The following is a 22,629-nucleotide window of genomic DNA, read 5'->3' as shown; positions in this document are numbered from 1 at the left end:
TAATTAATAAAAAAAAAACTAACGAAAACCAAAAAAAAATAAACTCACAAATTCTAAATTCCTAATCAAGTTATAATTATTTAAATCCAAAAGCTAAAACTAGTTGAATCCAAGTTTAATTATCACAATTTTTATAAAACCAGCTAACAGTTAAGAAAACAAATCCTAAAAATTAAAGCCTAAGAAACAATAACCGTAAGGCACAGTCTCTGCCTCTTTGGACTATGGCCACCGATCAATATGGCATAAGGTTGGACAATGTCACAAATTGCTTACCGGCGGTAACTTATGTGACACATTTATCGGCGGTAAACACTACGCCGGAATTCATTTTTCACCGTAGGTATAATACCGGCGGCACCTTTCCACCGGTGATAAATTATAAATTCTAACTATTAATTGGTCAATGGAAATTTAAGTTTTTTTATTTTCAAAAGTAAAATTTTTACACACCCCATTCATTGCCAAATTGTAGCAAAAATAGTAAAATCATACATGGTGTCTATATGTCACGACAAAACAACTACCACACTTTTTAGCCTAAAAAACATTGGTGAGTCAAAACTGTTGCTACTTATGTAGTTGTGTTTGTAAATGAAATAATATAACCACTTCTTGGTTATTTTATAAAATCGATGTTGTTATAATAATGATAGAGAAAATAGATTTGTTGTGTGTAAATGTGGGTGAATATAAAAGTATGTCGCTCCTTTTCTATGTTAATTAGTATAGAAAAATTACAATCTTCTTTTGTAGTACTATCCGGTATAAAATATGTATATATATATTTATTATAATAATTAGGTATGAAACTCATGTATTATATGAGTTTACTTAAAATAAAAATTAAATATAAAATTCTAAACATTTGAGAAGTTTGAATTTATAAAAAAATAAAAATAATATTGAATTATTAAAATTAAAATGTTTTTTCTTCAATTTAAACAAATCATTTAAATAAATAAATAAAGTAAACTAATGAGATTTTAATTTAGTAATTTTGAAATCAAAAGGAAAGTCTATTAATGAAATTATTAAATTACTATGTCATTTATTATTGCATTTAAATATTATGTGAAATTTAATATAATGAAAAAAAAAAAAAAAAAAACATAAAATGACATTTGGAAAAAAAAAAGTAAAAATAATAAGAAAAAGTCACGTAGCATAATGCATTAGAAGAAGACAAGTAGCAAAATGATTCGTAGAAATAATGATAGAGAGAGTATTTGTGTCGTTTATCAAATCAATTTTCATTCTTTGTGTAACTTTCTATTAAATGTAGCTTAATTAATTATCTATTTATTTTTAAAAAAAAAAAAGTAGAATTTATGTTTAACTATAATTATTTAATCTTTAAATCCTTCTACTGTATTCATTTGTAAATACTATAAACTAATTTGAATATTATAGGTTTTAGTTTTGTTTTAGAGTAAATTAAATGAATGGTCTCTATGGTTTGGGGTAATTTGCACGTTTGACCCCTAACTTATTTTTTTAACTCAGAAGGTCCATATTGTTTGTTTTGTTGCGCAATTGATCCATATCTTACATAAAAATACTATTTTGCCATTGATTTTTTTAATTTATTTAAATAAACACACCCTTAACCCCAATTTCACCTCACATTAACTTACCTTACATACCCCACCTTATTTAAATAAATTAAAAAACCAAGGGAAAATAGTCTTTTTAGGTAACACAGGACCAAGCGCGCAAAAAAAAAACAAATTGCAGTGATATTCCAAGTTAAAAAAATAAGTTAGGATCAAACGTGTAAATTACCCCAAACCATAGGGACCATTAGTGTACTTTACCCTTTGTTTTATTTCTAAATTACTAATTATTATTTGTGTTGGTCTTCTTACGTTAAAGTTATTTTTCACGATAAAAATAAACGGTGATGAAAATGAGTTATGAAACCGCAAGAAGAAATACGACAGATTAGATTGATTTGTTGATTCTTAAAAGGAAAAAAAACCAAGATAATTCAACTTCGACGTGTGTACGTGTGTGTGTGTGTAATTAGGGCTCAAATTGTAGGAGCAGTGTAGAAAATTGCGGTAACATGTGAATCTTTAGTACAATTAGGGCTCAAATTGTAGGAGTGGTGAGGCTTTCAATTCAAGATGCAATATTTATCCATGTTTGGGTAATCTCATATCAGAACTTCTCAAACCAGGTAAATTTTTTATATTCCTATGATTTTTGTATAAAATTCATGCTTTCTTTTAGTGTAACGATCCAATTTTCACGTCCCAAAATTTCATTCTTGATTAAGTGATTTGCAAAACTTGTGTAACAAAATATCAACCGATCATATCATTTCATAAAAACATGTCTCGTGTCTGAAAACCGAATCGTAAAAACATAATAATGTCAGAGTACAAATCCCAGAATAACTCATAGTGCGGAAAACAATGTGTGTCTGATGTGCCGCTACCGCGCCAACTCCTTCCCCTTCGCTGAAGAGGTACCTAAAACCAAAACTGTAAACTGTAAGCACGAAGTTTAGTGAGTTCCCCCGTCGTACCACATACCATACAATCATATAGCATACATACTACCGGGCAATTATGGGGGTGCCCGACCTACCCGGTACGACCATTCTGGGGTGATGACCTACCCGTACGGCCATTCTCGGGTGCCGACCTACCCGTGTCAAGCCATTATGGGGTGCTGACCTACCCGTGTCAAGCCATTCTGGGGTGCTGACCTACCCATGTCAAGCCATTATGGGGTGCTGACCTACCCGTCGGTCCTAACAACCGACCCTCGGGGACTATTCCACCCCCTACTACTACTATCACATATATCATAACATAAACATACTATCAAACATATATGGGGTGTCTGAACTACCCTTCGGTCCTAACAACCGAACTTGGGGACTATTCCCCTCCTACTACCGCTATCACATATAACATATCATGCCAGCATATAAACATATAATCTCATACTGTCAGACATATCTAGGGTGCCTGACCTTCCCTTCGATCCTAACAACCGGACTCTACTACTATCACATATAACATATCATGCCAGCATATAACATATCAGGTAGTAGCAAACCTAGATGATATCACAAAGACAATCATCTAACATACAACTCCTACTGGTGGGTTGGCATTGTGGTCGTAGATCCACCGCTACTGGAAGGTAACTCACCTCGTAGTAGCTGCTGATCTGTGCGGGAATCATCTGATTGTTGCTGTTGCTGCTCCGGAAATCCTCCGACTATAATTCCCCACAAAACACTTAGTTATACATTGCTAACTGTTCTTAGGGTAAAATGACCATTTTACCCCTGACCAAGTCAAAGTCAACTTCCAGTTGACCTGACTCGCCGAGTTGGTTCGCCAACTCGCCGAGTCCTTATCCTTCCATTTGTCCCTATACCCGTCTATACTCGTCGAGTTAGGCGATGGCTCGACGAGTTTTCCTTCTAATTGAACATCGACTGAATCTTCATCCGACTCACCGAGTTGTATGAACAACCAACCGAGTTCATCTTCAACTGATACACCGATCCTGTCCTTGACTCGCCGAGTTGTATGAACAGCTCGTCGAGTTCATCTTCATCCTTAGAAGATTGCCTTGGACTCGTCGAGTCTGCTCATGCACTCGCCGAGTCCCATGAATTTCCAGAACAATGGCTTAGTCCAGAATGTTGGGTCACTCCCCGGGACTCCCTAAAACCTTTCCACACTCAATTGGGTCCTCATGACCCTCAACTGATATGGGAAAGAAACCTTGGACTCGCCGAGTCCAAGAATGGACTCGTCGAGTTGGTCACATCCTCTCACTAAATCTTCGATTTCTGATGTACAACCCTTGATCAAAAGATAGATATATGCTTATATAGTCGATCTAGCACGTAAAGTTCCAACCTTTATGTGCTTGCATGGGACTTTGAGCTCAAAAGGTCCTAAAACAAGCTCTTACAATGCATGGGGCCTTCTTTGAGTGCAAAAGCCACTCTTTTCTGCCTTGTAACCCCTCTAAGGACCTAAATCCGAAACATCAACCCCTAACCATTCTTGCAATCATGGTTGGTGACCAAAATGGCTTAGAAAAGCCCTAAAACTCCACAAAATGAGATCTATCAAAAGAACAAACAAGGTATAGACTTTATACCTTTTGTAGACTGCGAATGATGCTCAAAATCAGATCCCTCTAGCCTCCTCTTGGCCCTTCAAGCTTTTTCTTCCTTCCTTGGATCACAAAGGCACCAAAATCACTCCAAATGTCTTAGATTGCTTCAATAACGGCTATGGTTTGCTATGGGGGGTCTTCTGGGAGCAAATGGGATGAAGGAGGCTGAGTTAAGGTGTTTAAATAGGGTGCAAACCCTCGGATTAGGGTTTTTGTCCAGATAAGGCCTACTCGCCGAGTCCGGGACCCGACTCGTCGAGTCCACTACTTAAACCCCGCGTCTCATCCCGCTTCTACTCGGCGAGTTTGTCCTTCAACTCGCCAAGTCCAAGGCCAAAATGCAAAATATTTTTAAAGAATTAATAAAAGAATACGTACCAAGAACCAGATGCTACATCTAGCCTGTGCTCACGAGAGTTGTACTCCAAAAAGATGAGGTCGCCGGAAACTTATCACAGCTGCACAGCTCCGATGCAGCACTGTGGAGGGTTGACTAACATCATTTGTCGCTGCACACAACCCACCATTGTCTCCGGAAACTTTGTAAGTTTATGCCCCTGATTTTGTGTTCATTGTTCAGAAATCGGTTTGAAATCTGATGTAATTCTATTTTTAAACTGAAATGCGTTTATTTTGCTTTTGATATTCTGATTTCTGAACTAGTTTTTGCTTTGTAAATTGATTTCTCTTTGATTTAATAATCTACTCTGGTTAATTTGTGTTAAATGGGTTTGAAATGATAAATGTAGGAAATGGGTTGGGAGAAACCTTAATATTTAGTCTTCTGTGCAAGTAGAACAAGTTAAGCAATCAATTTGATTGTCTCTCCTCTTCTGGAAAATATGTTTTGCTCTTGAGAACAAATAAATTTTATGCATTTTGGTAAATGTTGGTTGCATATTTGCAAATTTATTTGGGATTTATTGTTTATTAAAAGTATGTGCTTTTTAATTCTCAAGATCGTGTTGTATGGTCCAATCTTTTGTGGTGTTTTGTCAAATAAAGATTATAACAAAATTGTTTCGTAGCTACTACGTATTCTAGAATGGTTAAAGAGAAGGAGTTGCTTTGATTCAACATGAAATGTATTTCATTTGTGCGCCCCACTTATTAATAAGGTTTTGGTTTTTGATTTATGATTTATGATTTATATTATTTTTTGTTGTAGGGTTAGCGCATCTGTCATGGCTCTTCCAAATCACAAATCATTGATCAAAAACAAAGGATTGTTGAAACTTGAAGAATTGAAAGAATTGTCTAAACTTAGAATTGTAGGTGTGGTTGTTTTATAGCAGTTTGCTTATCTTTTTTTTTTTTTTTCAAAATGAAAATTATACTTATACTAATCAGTTTTAATAAAAATTAGCAATTCAAATTCTTTGTTTTTGATCTTATTGTTTATGTGACATGAACTTTCCTATCCTTAAGTTTTTGAGGATTACCATCTTTGGCATAGGGGCAAAATCGTCCAATAATTTTACAAACCATCAAACTTATGTGTAGATTAATACAACACTAACCAAAATGATAGCCTACTTTCATTCTTAACCTATAATTGCAGAAAAGTTTTGTTTTTAACCCAAAATAACATTATACTTCCTTTTTTTTCACAAAATACCCTCATAATTTTGTTTTTTTCACAATATACCCTCAAATTTGTTTTTTTTTTTACAAAATACCTTCAGAATTTTGTTTTTTTACAAAATACCCTCATAATTTTGTTTTTTTCACAAAATACCCTCATAATTTTGTTTTTTTCACAAAATACCCTCATAATTTTGTTTATTCATAAAATACCTTCATACTTCCATTTTTTTCATAAAAAACCTTCATACTTCCATTTTTTCACAAAATACCCTCATAATTTCTATTTTTTCACAAAATACCCTCATAATTTTTTTTTTCACCAAATACTCTCATAATTTTGTTTTTTTCACAATATACCCTCATAATTTTGTTTATTCATAAAATACCTTCATACTTCCATTTTTCTCATAAAAAACCTTCATACTTCCATTTTTTTCACAAAATACCCTCATAATTTCTATTTTTTCACAAAATACACTCATAATTTTGTTTTTTTCACAAAATACCCTCATAATTTTGTTTTTTTTCACAAAATACCCTCATAATTTTGTTTATTCATAAAATACCTTCATACTTCCATTTTTTTTCATAAAAAACCTTCATACTTCCATTTTTCACAAAATACCCTCATAATTTCTATTTTTTTCACAAAATACCCTCATAATTTCGTTTTTTTCACAAAATAACCTCATAATTTTGGTTTTTTCACAATATACCCTTAATTTTTTTTTTCACAAAATACCCTCATAATTTTGGTTTTTCATTAAATACCTTCATACTTCCATTTTTTTTTTCATAAAATACCTTCATACTTCCATTTTTTCACAAAGGGAAAATGACATAAAAGCCCTTAAGTTTTCACAAAAAATGTCGGTTTTACCCTTGGACGTGTTTTATATCCAGTAAAGCCCGAAGTTTTGTTTAATTTGTTCATTTTTACTATTGTAGCCGGTTTTCAGGTAACCTACCGGTTACCTAATGTCAGTAAAGCCCTTAAATTTTCAAAAATGTTTAGATTTACCCTTATTTTTCAAAAATGTTCGGATTTACCCTTACATTGATTATTGTTGTTGTTGTTGTTGTTATTATTATTATTATTATTATTATTATTACATTTTTAATTATATAAAAATATTTTATACATACATTTTTAAATGTATAAAAATATTTTTACTAATATAAATATATTTTTAAAAATATATGTACTTGTATTTAGTATTTATATACATTTGAAAACCCTAAATCTTCATCTATAATTGTTGAATCGAACAGAAAAAGCTTGATAAAGTAAAAAAAATGTCGTCAATGACTGATTTTGCAAAAACAAATGCTTCAGATCAATATAAAAAATGATGCATTTCGTGATCTTTTTTTTGTGAACTTACAACAAACATAAATGAAGTTTACACTCGTATTTGACATTTCGTTATCAATTTTTGAGATAAAAATAGTTAATGAATGATTTTAAGTTGATAATACTTAATTTTTACAGTGATCAAGTATTTTTGTCGAGGGTTTTTTTAATTATATTATGTATTTTCCATTTACGAGTGTTATTTGTTGATCATTTATTGTTATCTACTCACTATTAACTAAATATAGTTGAATAATAGAGGTTTTTTCAAATTTTATACTAAATCTTATCTGTAATCGAGAGCTTTTATTGAGGTTTTCTAATTACGGGGGTTTTATAATTGTTACGTTATGTTTTAATTAAAAAATATTTATTTTGCTTATCTATTTAGTATGATGTTTGATAATAAATATATATTTATACTTGGTAATATGTACAAATACATATAATTATATCTTTTATATAATATAAACCATATAAATATGTATTTTTATATTTATATGTATATAATATATTTTTATATGAAATAAATATATATTTATACTTATACCTACTAAATACAAATGAATACATTTTTTAAAATGTGTGTATAAAATATTTAAATACATTTAAAAATGTAATAGTAATAATAATAATAATAATAATAGTAATAGTAATAATAATAATAATAATTATAAAAATATAGTAAAAACGTATGAAAATTTTTTATTCATTTAAAAATGTATGTAAAAAAATATTTTTATACAATTAATAATAATAATAATAATAATAATAATAATAACAATCAAGGTAAGGGTAAATCCGAACATTTTTGAAAAACTTAAGGGTAAACCCGAACATTTTTGAAAATTCAAGGGATTTATTTGCATTAGGTAACCAGTAGATTACCTGGAAACCGGCTACAAGGGTAAAAATGAACAAATTAAACTAAACTTTAGGCTTTACTGGACATAAAACACGTCCAAAGGTAAAACCGATATTTTTGTGAAAACTTAAAGGCTTTTATGTCATTTTCCATTTCACAAAATACCCTCATAATTTCTATTTTTTCACAAAATACCCTCATAAATTTGTTTTTTTCATAAAATACCATCGTACTTCCGTTTTTTTCATAAAATACCTCATAATTTTCTTTTTTCACAAAATACATTATACTTTCGTTTTTTTCTTAAAATATCCTCATACTTGCATTTGAAACACATAGTGGCAACCAAATTTCAAATATAATCAAACTAATCATAAAAAAAATCAACAAATTTCATTCAAAAACATTAAAATTGTTAAGAAGCATCAATATTCATACATTGTTTGTGTCTAAAACATGAAAAACGTGTAGTTAACCAAAACAAATGTCATGAAGCATCTTCTTTTTCTTTTGCCCGTAGAAACCACCCATCTCATCATTATGTCTCTTGCAACGATTCATCCGCCTGATACATGAAAAAAAAATTGTTAATATAATCATTAGAGTTATCAATAATGAAAACTAAATTATTATTATAATTACCTTTCTTTTTGAACAACTAGTAGCATAATGACCTAATCCTTGATAGTAAGAGCATGTTTGTTTTTTAGGGGCTTCTAAAGAAGACTTGATTCTACTTGCAAGTTTAGGACGCCCTTTTGTAGTAACTGGACCAAGAGGATCACGGATACATCACTGTGGCATCATATCTACTTGCGAAACTCCCATACAAGAACTTTGAGATGTATTCTCCAAGGACATAATTTTTTTTCTATTTGCATGATTATTCAAAAGACTTGTCAATATCGTATTAAGTTTTTTTTATCTCCGAAGGGGAGTCCCTTGCTTGTTCAATTAGTTTCGTAAAATTCGAATGAACACAAAATAATGTGTAGGCACTAACTTCATTTTTATTATTTATTTCTCCGAGTCCGATACTAACACTACCCAGTTTGTACCTAGCATCAAGGGTCCATCGCGGTAAAATATAGTGACTCGGCAGTTCTTGAACATGCTTCTTCTTCATCACGTACAAGCTATGCTGGCATAAAATCCCATTTGCCTCATACATAAAGCACGAACATGTGATGCTCACTTGATTTAAAGAACAAAAGGTAACAATACGCCAATATTTATTATCAACATCCAATTGGCCAACTCTATATGTGCTTTCTTCTGTAGTTTTTGTTATGGTCTCGTGAGTCAAATTGGTAATAGCTTCGGTCCACTCTTTTTTGAAAGTATCAAACATCTTTCTAGTATAAATTTGACATGCTTTTGCTTCGATTGGATACACTGAAGAAAGAACCAGTCTCGAGTTCATAGTCTTGAAGTCTTCATCTTCTTCGGCAGCCCTTCGTGACTCAACTGCTTTGTCGTATTATACAACGAATTCATTTAACATGGTCCTCGAGTTAACAAATCCATTAAAAAATGAATTAATACTTTCACTTCGTCCGGTTGTGGTCATACCAGCGAAGAAAATATCCTTCGAGAAGGGTTTAGCCCAATGTATACGTTGGTTATACATGTCACTAAGCCAACAATTGTTTTCCAATTCATACTTAATTCGCATATCTTCCCATGTTGCTTCAAATTGTTCAACAGTGTCACTATTTACCCATTTCATGTGTGTCTCTTGAAAATCACTATAACGGGAAACATATGATCGAAGTTGCTCAGTTTCATGCTTCCTAATATGCCATGAACAAAATCGATGTCGAGTATTTGGAAACACTTTTCTTATTGCATTGCCCATAGCTTTGTCTTGATCGGTAGTAATTGCCTTCGAATACTTGCCAAACATACATTTGAGGAAATGTTCAAATAACCATTCAAGTGTCTATTCCTTTTCATTTTCAAGCAATGCTCCACCAAAAAGTATAGATTGTCCATGATGATTCACCCCGATAAAGGGAGCAAAAGACATCTTGAATTTGTTAGTCATATAAGTGACATCAAACACAACAACATCTCTGAATTTTGTATAGGCATCTCTTGATCTACCATCAGCCCAAAAGATATTTTTAGGATACCCATCATCAGACAAATCCACAACAAGATATTGGTCACTGTCAACTAATGTTTTATCTTGAAAATGTTTTATAAGTCCATAAAACTCCTTATCTCTATTTTGTTTTCGATGCTCAGATAAAACATCAGCACATTGCTTTGATGTTACATTAGCTGCATTTGAGGTTTTTAGTGTATTAACAACCTTTTTAATCTGAGAAGGTTTCAACCCTACTTGACCAAACTGCACCATAAGAGATTTACCTTCTATTGAACGGTGGTAATTGTTATGAGATCGATGCTTCATCACCTTCGTAGGTGTCATGGTCAATTCATGATTGTGTGTGTCATTAAACGAGTCCACCAACCGTTTTCCATCCTCCTGTCTTGTTATTCGAAGCTTTGCCTGGCATCCGGTTCTAACATCTCTACGACGTTTTTTCTCATTTTCACTTGAATCATTTTTCTTCATCCGTTTGAAACCTTCTTTGCTGCATACATATATTTTCCAAAAAGGCTCATTTGTTTTAGGATTTTTTATTGTGTCATCTCTACGTATACCAAAGCCATGCAAAAAAGAATAATCATTATAAAATGTATAGGCATCATCGGGTGTGTCAAAGACCTTTCCTAGTATCATTTCATCATCAACATCATTTTCGTCAATTTCAATGTTCACATAGAAATCGTTAACTTCTTCTGATTCATATGTTGCTTCCTCAAATTTGTTTGTGTCAACATTTTCATTTATATACGGTTCTATAGCCTGATCAGCTGCTTCGGTTTCAAACACCATGGCATGCACAAAACCACTAGTAAAAGACAATAAGAACTTGACTCTATTAATGTCATGCCTGAAACTTTTTAGAGATAGCCTAACTTTTTCATTATATCAAAAGCAAAAGCAAGTTGAATGTAAACAAATAACAAGTGGCCAATGTGTTATTCATCGATAGCACCCTCTACCTAAAATTAATGTATTCTACGTCGAGAGGTCGTGCACCTTCACCAAGTCTATATCATTAATTAGCATTCAGAAATCATGTTGACTTTGTGTTTGTAATTAATTTACAAACCTGAAAAGGACTTGTCTGGTGTATTTGTATTACATTGCTCCTCAGTATTATCATCAGACGTAGGTTTAGGTGCATGTAGTAGTAGATTGGTTCTTTTGGAATGTCCCATGTTGAACGTAATTTCTACCAACAAATAATTGGGCTACCTACAACACGATCAACTGAATTAAGGGTGTCAATAATCGATATACCTGATGGAGGCGAGTTGCTATTTATGCCATTTCTCCTCTGTAAAGCGTGTATACTAATATCCAATTTTCTAAATTCGCTTTTTTTAAGATTTCCGTAAGTGAAGCAGTGAACGAAACTATATCTTCAGCGTTTTTTTTTTTTATATTTTCTGTGAATTACTCATCACTGAAAGAGAAATCATAAAACCATTTTTTTTTCCAGAAGGACGATGAAGGAAGTGCCGACTGCCGATCAAGGAAGAAAAAATCGAATGAATTGAGTATAAGGAAACATGTACCGAGAAAAAGGAAATTGTTTTTTGTTTTTTTATTTTCAGAAAATTAAACCATTTAACAAAACTACGTAGTTTTGATTATGTGGGTACCTAGTCTTATATACCCTTAAGAGTATATTCACTTTTCCATATATATATATATATATATATATATATATATATATATATATATATATATATATATATATATTACACATGGTAGCACCAAATTTCCAATTATGGAGAAAGGAAATCAATATTATGTGAATACACTTCCACGTGATCTGGGTTGGAGAAAGAGTATCCTTAGTCATCATCACAACGATCAAGATGCGACGATGAGAGAATATATGGAAAGAGGTTCTTTCCAAACATGTAATCATCGGTTTCCTAAAACATACTTTAGAGGCATTATGTGTTGCTTTGTTCCAACATGGTTTGATAAATATAATTTGCTTGAATATAGCGTTCACAAAGATGCAACATTGTGTTTTCTATCTTACTAATTTTGTGACATGGATGAATTCAATGGAAAATATGGAGATGCTTTTGTCAATAACGGATTTAAAATTTGGAATATACCAAATAGGTTCGATAAACATTTTGGAGTTTGTTAGGAAACCAGAGGATATTTATCAAAACTCAGAACAAATCTGATGCCTCCTGCCAAGTTCTGGTGACCATTTTTAAGAAGTAATGCGGGTAACAAGCAAAACAAAAAGCACACAAAGACACAGTATTTACGTGGTTTGTAACGACCCAATTTTTTTTTTTAAATTCGTTTTTAGTTAATCAAACACATTTCCATAAATCATGAAATTCCACAACAATTGTTTTCAAATTCATACTCATTACAATTTTATTTTCAAATATGAGAGTGTCCCATGAAAACGCCTGAGAGAGTACACGCCGCGCCATCAAGCTTTGTCCTTGCCCTTGGGCTCAGATGTATCTGAAACAAGACCAGAAACTGTAAGCTAACGCTTAGTGAGTTTCCAAGGGCATACCCCACACTAGGGCTGGCAAATATGTACCATAGATAACCAACCAACATGTTACCAACCGAACCAATTAAATTGGTAGCCAATATGTTTGGCCAGTAATACCATGCCAATTAAGTAGTCTTGGTATGGTAACGGTATGAAATTTTGAATACCACGGTTGTACCATACCAACCAATATATGTATATATATATATATATATATATATATATATATATATATATATATATATATATATATATATATATATATATCAATTCATAAATACAAAGAAATATGAGTTCTCGTATCTTCATGTTTTAATTAGAATAACAACTAACAAGTCTTAGAATTACTAAACTAACACATTAACCGAGAAATTTCTTGATACTTATTGTTTGATGTGCACGAAATCGGTGATACATACACTAAAACTTAAAAAGGAATACTAACTTCTCATTCATTTTACTTGTACTGTTATCATTTGTTTCATCTAGCAACTTGCTAGGGGTGAACCTCTTTTAATCATTTTAGGGGTTTCCAAAAAAAATACTACCAGAAGCGAGTGAAGCAACAGCAAATGTTCACAAATTCAACTTTTATTCATGTATAGTACATATTAGTTAAAAACTTTGGTATATACCAAATACCAATATATACCAACCAAAATTGTTGGTAGCCAAATTAATTGGTATCAAGTACACTTGGTACGGTACTGGTAGCAAAAATCTTATACCAACTATAGTTGGTACGGTATACGGTTTGGAGAAAAAAAACTTAGTACTGTACCAATTCCACCCCTACCCCACACACACGCCACATAGCACACATCATAACAGCTATGAAGACTACCTCTACCACATATTCCATAACGTTTTAGCTATAAAGCTATCTCTACCATTAGCCATAAAAATCATCTTTACCGTTAGCTATAAGAGCTATCTCTACCATTAGCCATAAAAGTCATCTCTACTGTTAGCTATAAGAGTTGTCTCTACCATTAGCCATAAAGGCTATCTCTACCGTTAGCTATAAAGCTATCTCTACCATAACCATAGAGGCTATCTCTACTGCATTTCTCAACAAAATTATGCCACGCACCTCTACACAACAAGCATAGAAACTATCATAAAATGGGTCGGGCTTGGTGCGTTAGACCTATCATTATGGTGAGAAGACTCGCCTCTCGAATGCTGAACTGGTAAGCTGAAGTCAGATATGTCCCATGCTACTTCTTCTCGACTACCTATAATCATAAAGTGATTTACTTAACACAAACCCATAACACCCTCATAGTCAACCCTGGACAAAGTCAAAGTCCATAACCAAGGTAAATAGTCCATGTTGACCTCAACTCGTCGAGTATAACCAGCCACTCGTCAAGTTCCTTGCCTAACTCGTCGACTCGCCAAGTCACTAGAGTGACTCGTCAAGTCCCCTCCCAAACTCACAACCGCAAACACCTGGCCGAGAACCCTATGGCCGTAAACTCCTTGGCCGTGCGCGCTTAGCCGTAAACTCTTAACCATAAACCCGACTCGTCGAGTTCATAAAGCGACTCAACGAGTTCCCTTAGTCCATTTCATATTTGGTCCTTTATAGTGGAATTTGGAGTCACAAACTTCAGATCCAACCATCCTTATCACGGGTGTCATGTAAAGTTGCAAACTTTACGTGCATGCAAGGCCTCACAATGCTAGAAGGTCAATAATATGCTTTCAACAAGGTTTGTTTGCATGGGAAGGGTTAAGCTACATAAAGGGAGCAACTTTATGAGTTTGGGAACCTAAAAAGGTCTAGATGTAACAACTCAAATTTTCCAAACAAATTTTTCATTTTTAAAACATAATTAATTCCATTTAAACAAGGCATAAGTAGTTAAGTATTCTGTCAATTACATTTATTCAAAATCCCAAGATCATAAAGACAATCTTCAGTGTGTATCGATCATGCCGGCGCCTTCCCACGGTCCTCGCTAGTACCTGAAATACATGCACAACAACTGTAAGCATATATGCTTAGTGAGTTCCCCAATATACAACTTACGCACATACGCCTTTCCAGGCCCGACCTTCCGGTCCATGTGTCTCAGGGGACTTCCGTCCCTGCTGGGTAAACCTTCCGGCCTTACCCACGCCGACCTTCCGGTCCATCACACATCATATCGCCTTCCGGCCCATAATATAATCGCCTTCCGGCCCATAACATACATAGCACACATAACAAATAACTTACCACATATAGCATACATATCACATATCATATCCGACCTTCCGGTCACACAGTCAAACCCTTCCGGGTACAGTATAGTGAGAAGACTCACCTCGTAAACGCTGAAAGCTAGCAACTCCTGAAATTACTCGTGCACAATCCAACGAGCTACAACCCTCCTATAACATTACATATCTCATTAGCACTCATATCTTCTAAGTGTGACTATCCCTAAGAAGTCAGACTTAGGTCAACTCTGATCAACGGTCAACGGTCAGCTCGACTGGACTCGGCGAGTACCATGGCGACTCGGCGAGTCTAGACGTCCTCCAACTTTCTGAGATTCCTTATCTACTCGTCGAGTACCCTCCTCGACCCGACGAGTTACCCTTGAAAGAATCGCGGGGCCACCCCGACTCCACTCGCCGAGTCTGAAGAACAACTCGGCGAGTCCCAGTAAATCTTCAAGCTACTCGCCGAGTCTGAAGAACAACTCGGCGAGTCCATGCCATGCAGACGAGCAACTGCTTCCTGAATTACGTATGGTCCCGAGATATACAACCATGGGACTTTCTGGACTTCTAAACATCTCATTACTGGGGTATAAACGTTTGGGTAATGACATAATAACCCATCTAATCACTAAATGGGTTTCATAAACCCTAACTTCATAAACACATCAAATAACAGAAGGGAATCCGAAATATTACCTGGAATATGCCCTCTCTGTGTCTCCAAACCGCAGAACTCGAATCCTTTGCTGTTCCTTTAGCCAAAACCCTTCTCCTCTTTGCCCTACAACCTCTTCAAGCCCTAATATCCTCCAATCTTGCTCTAGATGCCCACAGCCGTTTAGGGTTCCTCTCAATCGACTAAAAACGGACAATGACGGCATATAAGAGCATTATATACGATCCAAAACCGAACGGTTAGGGTTTTTCTGCTGAACAGCGTCGACTCGCCGAGTCCATATCTGGACTCGTCGAGTCCAGTCGCGGACCCGCGACCAGGTCTGCGATCCTACTCGGCGAGTCTAGGCTCCAACTCGCCGAGTCCCCTCTCAACTCACCCCAAAAACATAATTAAACAATACCTGAGATTTCGGGCTGTTACACTAGATCTAAAACTATATCCCAGTGATACGTCCAGATCTAAACTTGGAATCCATTTGCCCCAAAATAGACATGTACTTAGGAGAGGAGAGATCTAAGAATCTACAGTTCAAGGTAATGAGTTTTTACCTTAAAATGATGCCCAATGCAGTGTAGATGTCGGATCTATTGTTTTCCCATCTTGTTCCTTCTTCTAAATCTCTTCTTCAACACTCCAAGTTTTCTAAACCAAGCCCTTACTCTCACTCAATGGGGGGTTCACGACCGAAAACGTCTCTCTTAGGGGTAATAAGATGCTAAGGGAGGCCACAAGTGCAGATAATGATCCTTGTATAGGGTGCAACCCTTAAAAATTAGGGTTTCCTCTTACAGCTCCTACTTGCCGAGTCGGGACTTCTGACTCGCCGAGTAGGTGCCGATCCCGCGTTCACCATTAAATGCCCCTACTCGGCGAGTTGGAAGTCCAACTCGCCTATTCCATGCACAAAACCCCTTAAAAACTATAATTAACTTATAGGTACATGAACAAGTGTTACATGGTTCGTTTAATGTGACCTACGTCCACAGGCAGGAGGGGAGTATTCTTTATTTCAGAGTTCTCAAACAGAGGTTACAACTATACTTACACAAATGTTCGCATATCACTCTATAATTCAAGATACAAGATACGAGACACTTCAAATGACTCTGCATGCATCCTTATTCATACTTGAGGGATTAGACCTAAAACCCTAATGGGCCAAGCGCATTGGACCATAGGACCAAGAGTGGTGGCAACCAATCATATTATGCCATTCAACATCCTCTAGAACATTCTTCCATGTCATACAACCCACGAGCATTAACAACACACAAGATGAACCACCTTGACCATAGTGAAGCGACGCGATGCACAGGTGGAGCATCGTGATCACTAATGGTCTAATTTCCATCATGGTGGCACAACATGGTGTAATCCTTGAGCAATAGCAACTTCTGAGCTGTAACGACCCAAAAATCGCGACTAAAAATTTCCTTTAAAACATTACTAAAACCATATTTATAAAAACCATATCATAAGTTATAACATAATTCAGAGTATCAATTCAAAACATATTCTTGTCATCAGAGTAAACATCCCAGGCTGTCTAATTAATGGTGTGTGCCATGCGATCACCCCGAGCTCTTCCCTCCGCTACCGGAAGTACCTGAAACCAAAACTGAAAATCACAAGCACGAAGCTTAGTGAGTTCCCCAACCTACCACATACCTTGCACAAACACATACATCATATATTGGGCCACGCCCGCTATTTTCGGGCCTCGCCCGCTACAACGACCCCACTGCTCCAGGCCCCGCCTGGCTTCGAGCCCCTGCTTCAGATACAAATTTGTTTCTTTTAGGTCGCGCCTGTCTCTGGGCCCCTCCCGCTAACCACATATAGTACAAAATAGCATATAACACATAACTGAACATACCCTACTGCATTCTTGTCCTAAGGCCTCGCCTGTCTTGGGCCTCGCCCTTATTCTGTTTCTAGTGAGTCGTGGAACCCCGTCCAAGCTCCTGTTGTAAGTGAGATACGGGCTCCCACCCACACTCACTCCATACCTATCTCAGGCCTCGCCCCTATTCTGCTACTGATGAGATATGGAACATTGTCCATACTCTGCTATTGGTGAGATACGGGACCTCGCCCACAATCACCTCCCTACCAGGCACATACATGCATCACACAGACAACAAGTATACTCTATCATACAAACCATTCCTTGGGCACCCGCCCGACATTGGACTATGGTCCTGAATATCATACAAGCAACAATGCCTAAGGCTAACCCCCGGGTCTTCCTACTCATAACTACATGGGCCGACATTGTGGTCGTAGACCCATTCACACAAAGGGAAACTCACCTATACTGCTGAACTTTTGTTGATAACCCTTTGGTTGTTGTCCGACAATTCTCTGAACCGCTGCTCCACTAGCTCCCCGAGCTACCAATATCAATATACATATCACTTAGATCCAAAAATAACTCTAGAAGCCAACTAAGTCCACTATTGTTAAAGTCAAAGTCCTGGTCAAAGTCAACCTTCCTGATTGACTCTACTCGCCGAGTCAACTCGTTGACTCGTCGAGTCCTTATACTCTGAAACTCTCTCAATACGCCTCAACTCGCTGAGTCACCCCGCCGACTCGTCGAGTTCAAGGATCTCTGAGTCCCATCCTGTCCAACTCACTGAGTCACCACTCAACTTGCCGATCTAAGTCTTAACCAGAAAAGGTTGAGGTTCTGCGATCCAACTTGTCGAGTCCAAGAATAGACTTGCCGAGTCTACGACAATCTTCAACAGACTCACCGGGTTGTTCTTCCAACTCGTCGAGTTCCTGCCTATCTTCATCCAACTCGCCGAGTCCACCCATGTGACTCGCCGAGTAGCTTCATGTAGCGCCCCGTTCTTGATACATATTTGTTTTGATTAAAGGTTCTTTTTGGAAGAGCTACTTGGCGAGTTGTAGCCCTAACTCACTGAGTAGATGTCGAGATGGGTGCGGGCTTTAAGTGATCTACTCGGCGAGTCCACGCCTGGACTCGGCGAGTAGGCCAATCAGGAGGAGACCCAAATCCTTAGGGTTTGCACCCTATTTAAATGTCCTTATAGCCCCATCTCGGCCTCTATCGTCCTCAGAGCATTCTTTGTCGAAACCCTAGCCTCCATTTGTAAGTTTGAGTGATTTGTTGCCTTGTGAAGGATTTTTGGGGAACATTGGAGCTTAGAAGGAGAAAAGAAGAGTTTGAAGAGTGCAAGAGAGGGAGTAGATCCGAAATCTACTTTGGGAGAAGCTTCCATCCAGGTAGTAAAGTCTCTACCTTGATCTTTAGTTCATTAGATCCCATTTTGTCCCAATTTGGTGGTTTTCAAGCCCTAAAACACCAAACTCCATGTGTTTGTGCTTAATAATCCGAAAGGACTTCAGATCTAGACTTTATGGACGTGTTAGAAGCATAAAGTTGTTGTGGTTGAAGTGATTGAGGACCCCCCATGGAGTGCATGGCCTCTTAAAGAGCTTGGATTGCATTTTGAGCTAATAGGGCCATGCATGCACGTAAAGTTTGCAACTTTACGTGTTAAGCATGCCCTAGGATCTTAGATTTGTGGTTTTGAAGAGTTGCATGTCTCATATTTGGCTCATATGGGAAATGGGTCAAGGGACTCGGCGAGCCCCAAGGTGGAACTCGGTGAGTTCTATGAATATGGCCTTAGACTCAGCGAGTTGGATGAACAACTCGGCGAGTCCTATGAAGATTGCCTGGAACTCGCCGAGTTGTTCTTCAAACTTGGCGAGTCATATGAACTTTCACAGAGCAAGAGGGGTTTTAAGCGTTGAGGGTTCAACCCTTCGTACCTGCACGTGGAATTAACCGTGTAATGAAGTCCCCAAAACCCTAAACCCTCGTATGGGGTGTTCTGGTGTGGATTGGAAGCGAGTAGGGGATCCGCTCGAGGAACTCGGCGAGTTGGGACTCGAGTCGGCCCCATATTTCCGAGTGTTGAGTCATGGGTGACTCAGTGAGTGGGGAGAGGGACTTGGCGAGTAGGACCGGATTAGAAAGGGAAGGACTCGGCGAGTTGCTCGTGGACTCGGCGAGTCCAGTCAACTGGAAGTTGACTTTGACTTGGATTCGACTTGGTCAAGGGTAAAAGGGTCATTTTAACCTAAGTACATCTAGCAGTGTTTGACTGATCGTTTTGTGGGAATTACAACCGGAGGATTTCCGGAGCAGCAGCAGTAGCAGTATTCAGTCAGCTCCCGATCAGATCGGCAGCTACTTCGAGGTGAGTTACCTTCCAGTAGCGGTGGGTCTACGGCCACAATGCCGGCCCACCAGTAGGAGTTGTATGTAGATGATTGTCTCTATGATATTCATCTAGGGATTACTACTACATGTGTTATGTTTATGTGCTAATATGATATGATGCTATGTGCTAGTGACCGTAGGGGGAGATAGTCCCTAGGATATCCGGTCGATAGGGCCGAAGGGGTGGTCATACCCAGCCTTGCTAGATAGATTCTGATATTGTGATACCTGTTATGTGGTAGTAGTAGAGGGGAGAAATAGTCCCCAGTATCCGGTCGAGAGGACCGAAGGGGAGGCCAGCACCCAGATATGCTAGGCAGTACCCGGTCGAGAGAACCGAAGGGGAGGCCAGCACCCAGGTATGCTAGGCAACATCCGGTCGAGAGGACCGAAGGGGTAGGTTGGGCACCCAGATATGCCTGACAATATATGTATGTTACGTGGTTATATGGTGTGTGGTATACTGGGGGAACTCACTAAGCTTTGTGCTTACGTTTTCCAGTTGTTGTTTCAGGTACCTCTTCAGCTAGGGGGAAGGAGCCGGCGCGGTAGCGGCATATCACACACACTCTTGTTTCCGCAGTTATGAGTTTATTCTGGGATTGATACTCTGATATTTTGGTTGTTTACATGTTATGGATTTCAATTTGGGTTTTCGATGTGGAATGGTTTAATTAAACAATGTATTTAATTAGTAATGTTTTCTAAGTAATGTTTTAAAAACGAAATTTTTGGACGCGAAAATTGGGTCGTTACAAGTTGGTATCAAAGCCCTGGTTTGAGGGATTCAGACACACCTTCGGGGGTGTCTGAACTCAAATCGAGGGATTAAAAGATTTTTTTAAAAAAAAAGAAAATGCTTTCTAAAATTGAGAAAAGAGTTTTGAGAAAGGACGAAGTGTGTGATGTGCGCAACCGGCCGAGCTCAAGTAAGTATTCCCCAAGTACCCATACTAGTTTATGTTATGTTTATCAGCTTTTGTAGAACAACATGCTAGAATAGGACCAAGGATCTAGGAGTGATGCCCTATGTGCCTGCTTTATGTGTTTCAGTTGTATGAGAATTGCATGCTAGAATCGAGTAGACAGCAGTAGGATAGCCTGTTAGGTTATGCCTGATGGTATGAGTATTAGCTCTGTATGCTAGATCAGTTTCTCTCCATGAGAGCGGAATTGCTTGAGATTGTTCCCTTAGTTCGAATGTTGCTTGCTTCGTGCTTTGTGGGACTCTGAGTGGTGGGAGTTAGCCCTTAGGCGAATACGTCACGTCACATGTGATCAGGGTTGAATAATCTTAGAGTGTCGGATTTGATCCTACTGTGTAGCTCTTGTTTGAGTCCAACCGTTGTAGGGACGAGTCGGGTACTCGAAGGATTATCTGAGCCTCATCACATGTGATGATATTCGAGGAGTGGCTAACTGGCATTACAAGGAGGCCTGCAGCGGCTGAGGACTGGATAGAGTAGAGTCGGAGATTTCCCTAGGGCAAGCCTAGGATGAGTATAGCAGTGATCAGCCATAGTGAAAGGGATCTGGTGGAGTCGAGGCAGTCCTTGAAGAAGGTACGGATAGATGTGGAAGGTAGTATGGGTCCGTACTACTGAAAGCAGAGGATCCGTACCCGAACCGAGGAAGGCCAAGATAAGACCAGGGAACTTGTAAGTAGTTGTGAGCCCTCAGGAAGTATCAGTATCACTAATGATTATTGTGATGTATTGCAGAATGGTGGTACTTCGATTGAGGCGGATAGTTGGCGGTTCAGGAGAGGGATCAGGTTCGGGATCAGGTTCCGAGCTGGTAGATGAGGGACTACACGAGTTCATCGCGTCAGAGATTACCAGGGGTATCCTTGAGTCGACTCCCATTATCTTTGGGTCGATCAAGGAAGGGATCATTGAGCTGATGGAGGATCGCCTCAGGGCGTTCAGGAGCGACATGGCATCTGGCCAGTCGGGATCTCGCACACTGTCCTTTAAGGACTTCAGGGGCAGTGGTGCGCCGGATTTCCACGGGGTGAAAGACCCCATTGCCGCCAGACGATGGATTGCAGACATTGAGTCTGCACAGTTGACTAGCTTCTGCCCCGAGGGGTCGAAGGTGAGGTATGTAGCAGGGTGTTTGCGGGACCGAGCTCGATATTGGTGGGAGTCAGTAGGTGACTCGTTGGGAGCCTCAGCTATTGAGGCCATGACCTGGTCGGACTTTGTGACCAGGTTCAGGGCAGAGTTTGCGCCGGCTGTCGAGCTTCAGCAACTGGCCAGGGAGTTTTTCGACATGAGGCAGACAACTGAGACTGTGGCGGAGATCACCGCTAAGTTCCGGGAGAGGGCTTTGTTGGTGCCCCAGTATGCTGGCGACGAGGATATGAGGAGGACCCGTTATCATGATATGCTGCGGGCTGACATCCGGGAGCATGTTAGCTTTTCAGCCTGCCCTACCCAGGACTCCATGATTGCCAGGGCGAGGGAGAGGGAGATAGACTTGGAGCACATCCGGAAACGGAAGGCAGAAGAGGGTCAGCTAGGAGGGGCTTCGGGGAAGAAGCCCAAGGGGTCAGATGTGGGGCCGAAAGGCCAACAGGGACGAGGACGCTGCAGGAAATGTGGCAAGACGCACGAGGGGGCGTGCAGGTTGGGATCATCGGGCTGCTACAAGTGCGGCAAGCCTGGACACTATAGCAGGGATTGCACTGCTCCAGCAGCAGTCATTCAGACATCAGAGTTGCTGTGTTTTCACTGCAACCAGAGGGGCCACAAGAAGGCCAATTGCCCCCAGTTGACAGTTTCAGCGCCGGTGAAGGCGCCAGTTCCAGCGACCCTGCGGATCACGAATGGCCGACAGGGCAAGGCAGAGGCTCCGATGGTGAGGAACCGGGCATTTCAGTTGACT

At 38.2% G+C, this 22,629-nt stretch overlaps 2 protein-coding genes across 2 annotated transcripts; both read right to left on the bottom strand.

The window, feature by feature from the left end:
- Positions 1 to 8,323: 8,323 nt before the first annotated feature.
- On the bottom strand, positions 8,324 to 9,819 carry LOC145089844 (protein FAR1-RELATED SEQUENCE 5-like). The gene is made up of 4 exons (XM_079028235.1): positions 9,534 to 9,819; positions 9,095 to 9,428; positions 8,438 to 8,526; positions 8,324 to 8,328 (listed from the first exon to the last, which is right to left on the bottom strand). The coding sequence occupies exons 1-4, from the start codon at positions 9,817 to 9,819 to the stop codon at positions 8,324 to 8,326; spliced, it is 714 nt and encodes a 237-aa protein (XP_078884361.1).
- An 84-nt stretch (positions 9,820 to 9,903) lies between these two features.
- On the bottom strand, positions 9,904 to 10,869 carry LOC145089843 (protein FAR1-RELATED SEQUENCE 5-like). Its single transcript, XM_079028234.1, has one exon. The coding sequence runs from the start codon at positions 10,867 to 10,869 to the stop codon at positions 9,904 to 9,906; it is 966 nt and encodes a 321-aa protein (XP_078884360.1).
- Positions 10,870 to 22,629: the final 11,760 nt, after the last annotated feature.

The sequence above is a fragment of the Lactuca serriola genome, chromosome 2 (genome assembly GCF_051521515.1).
Source record: "Lactuca serriola cultivar US96UC23 chromosome 2, Lser_US96UC23_V15, whole genome shotgun sequence".
NCBI lineage: Eukaryota > Viridiplantae > Streptophyta > Magnoliopsida > Asterales > Asteraceae > Lactuca > Lactuca serriola.
This window is presented reverse-complemented; position numbering and strand designations above follow the sequence as displayed.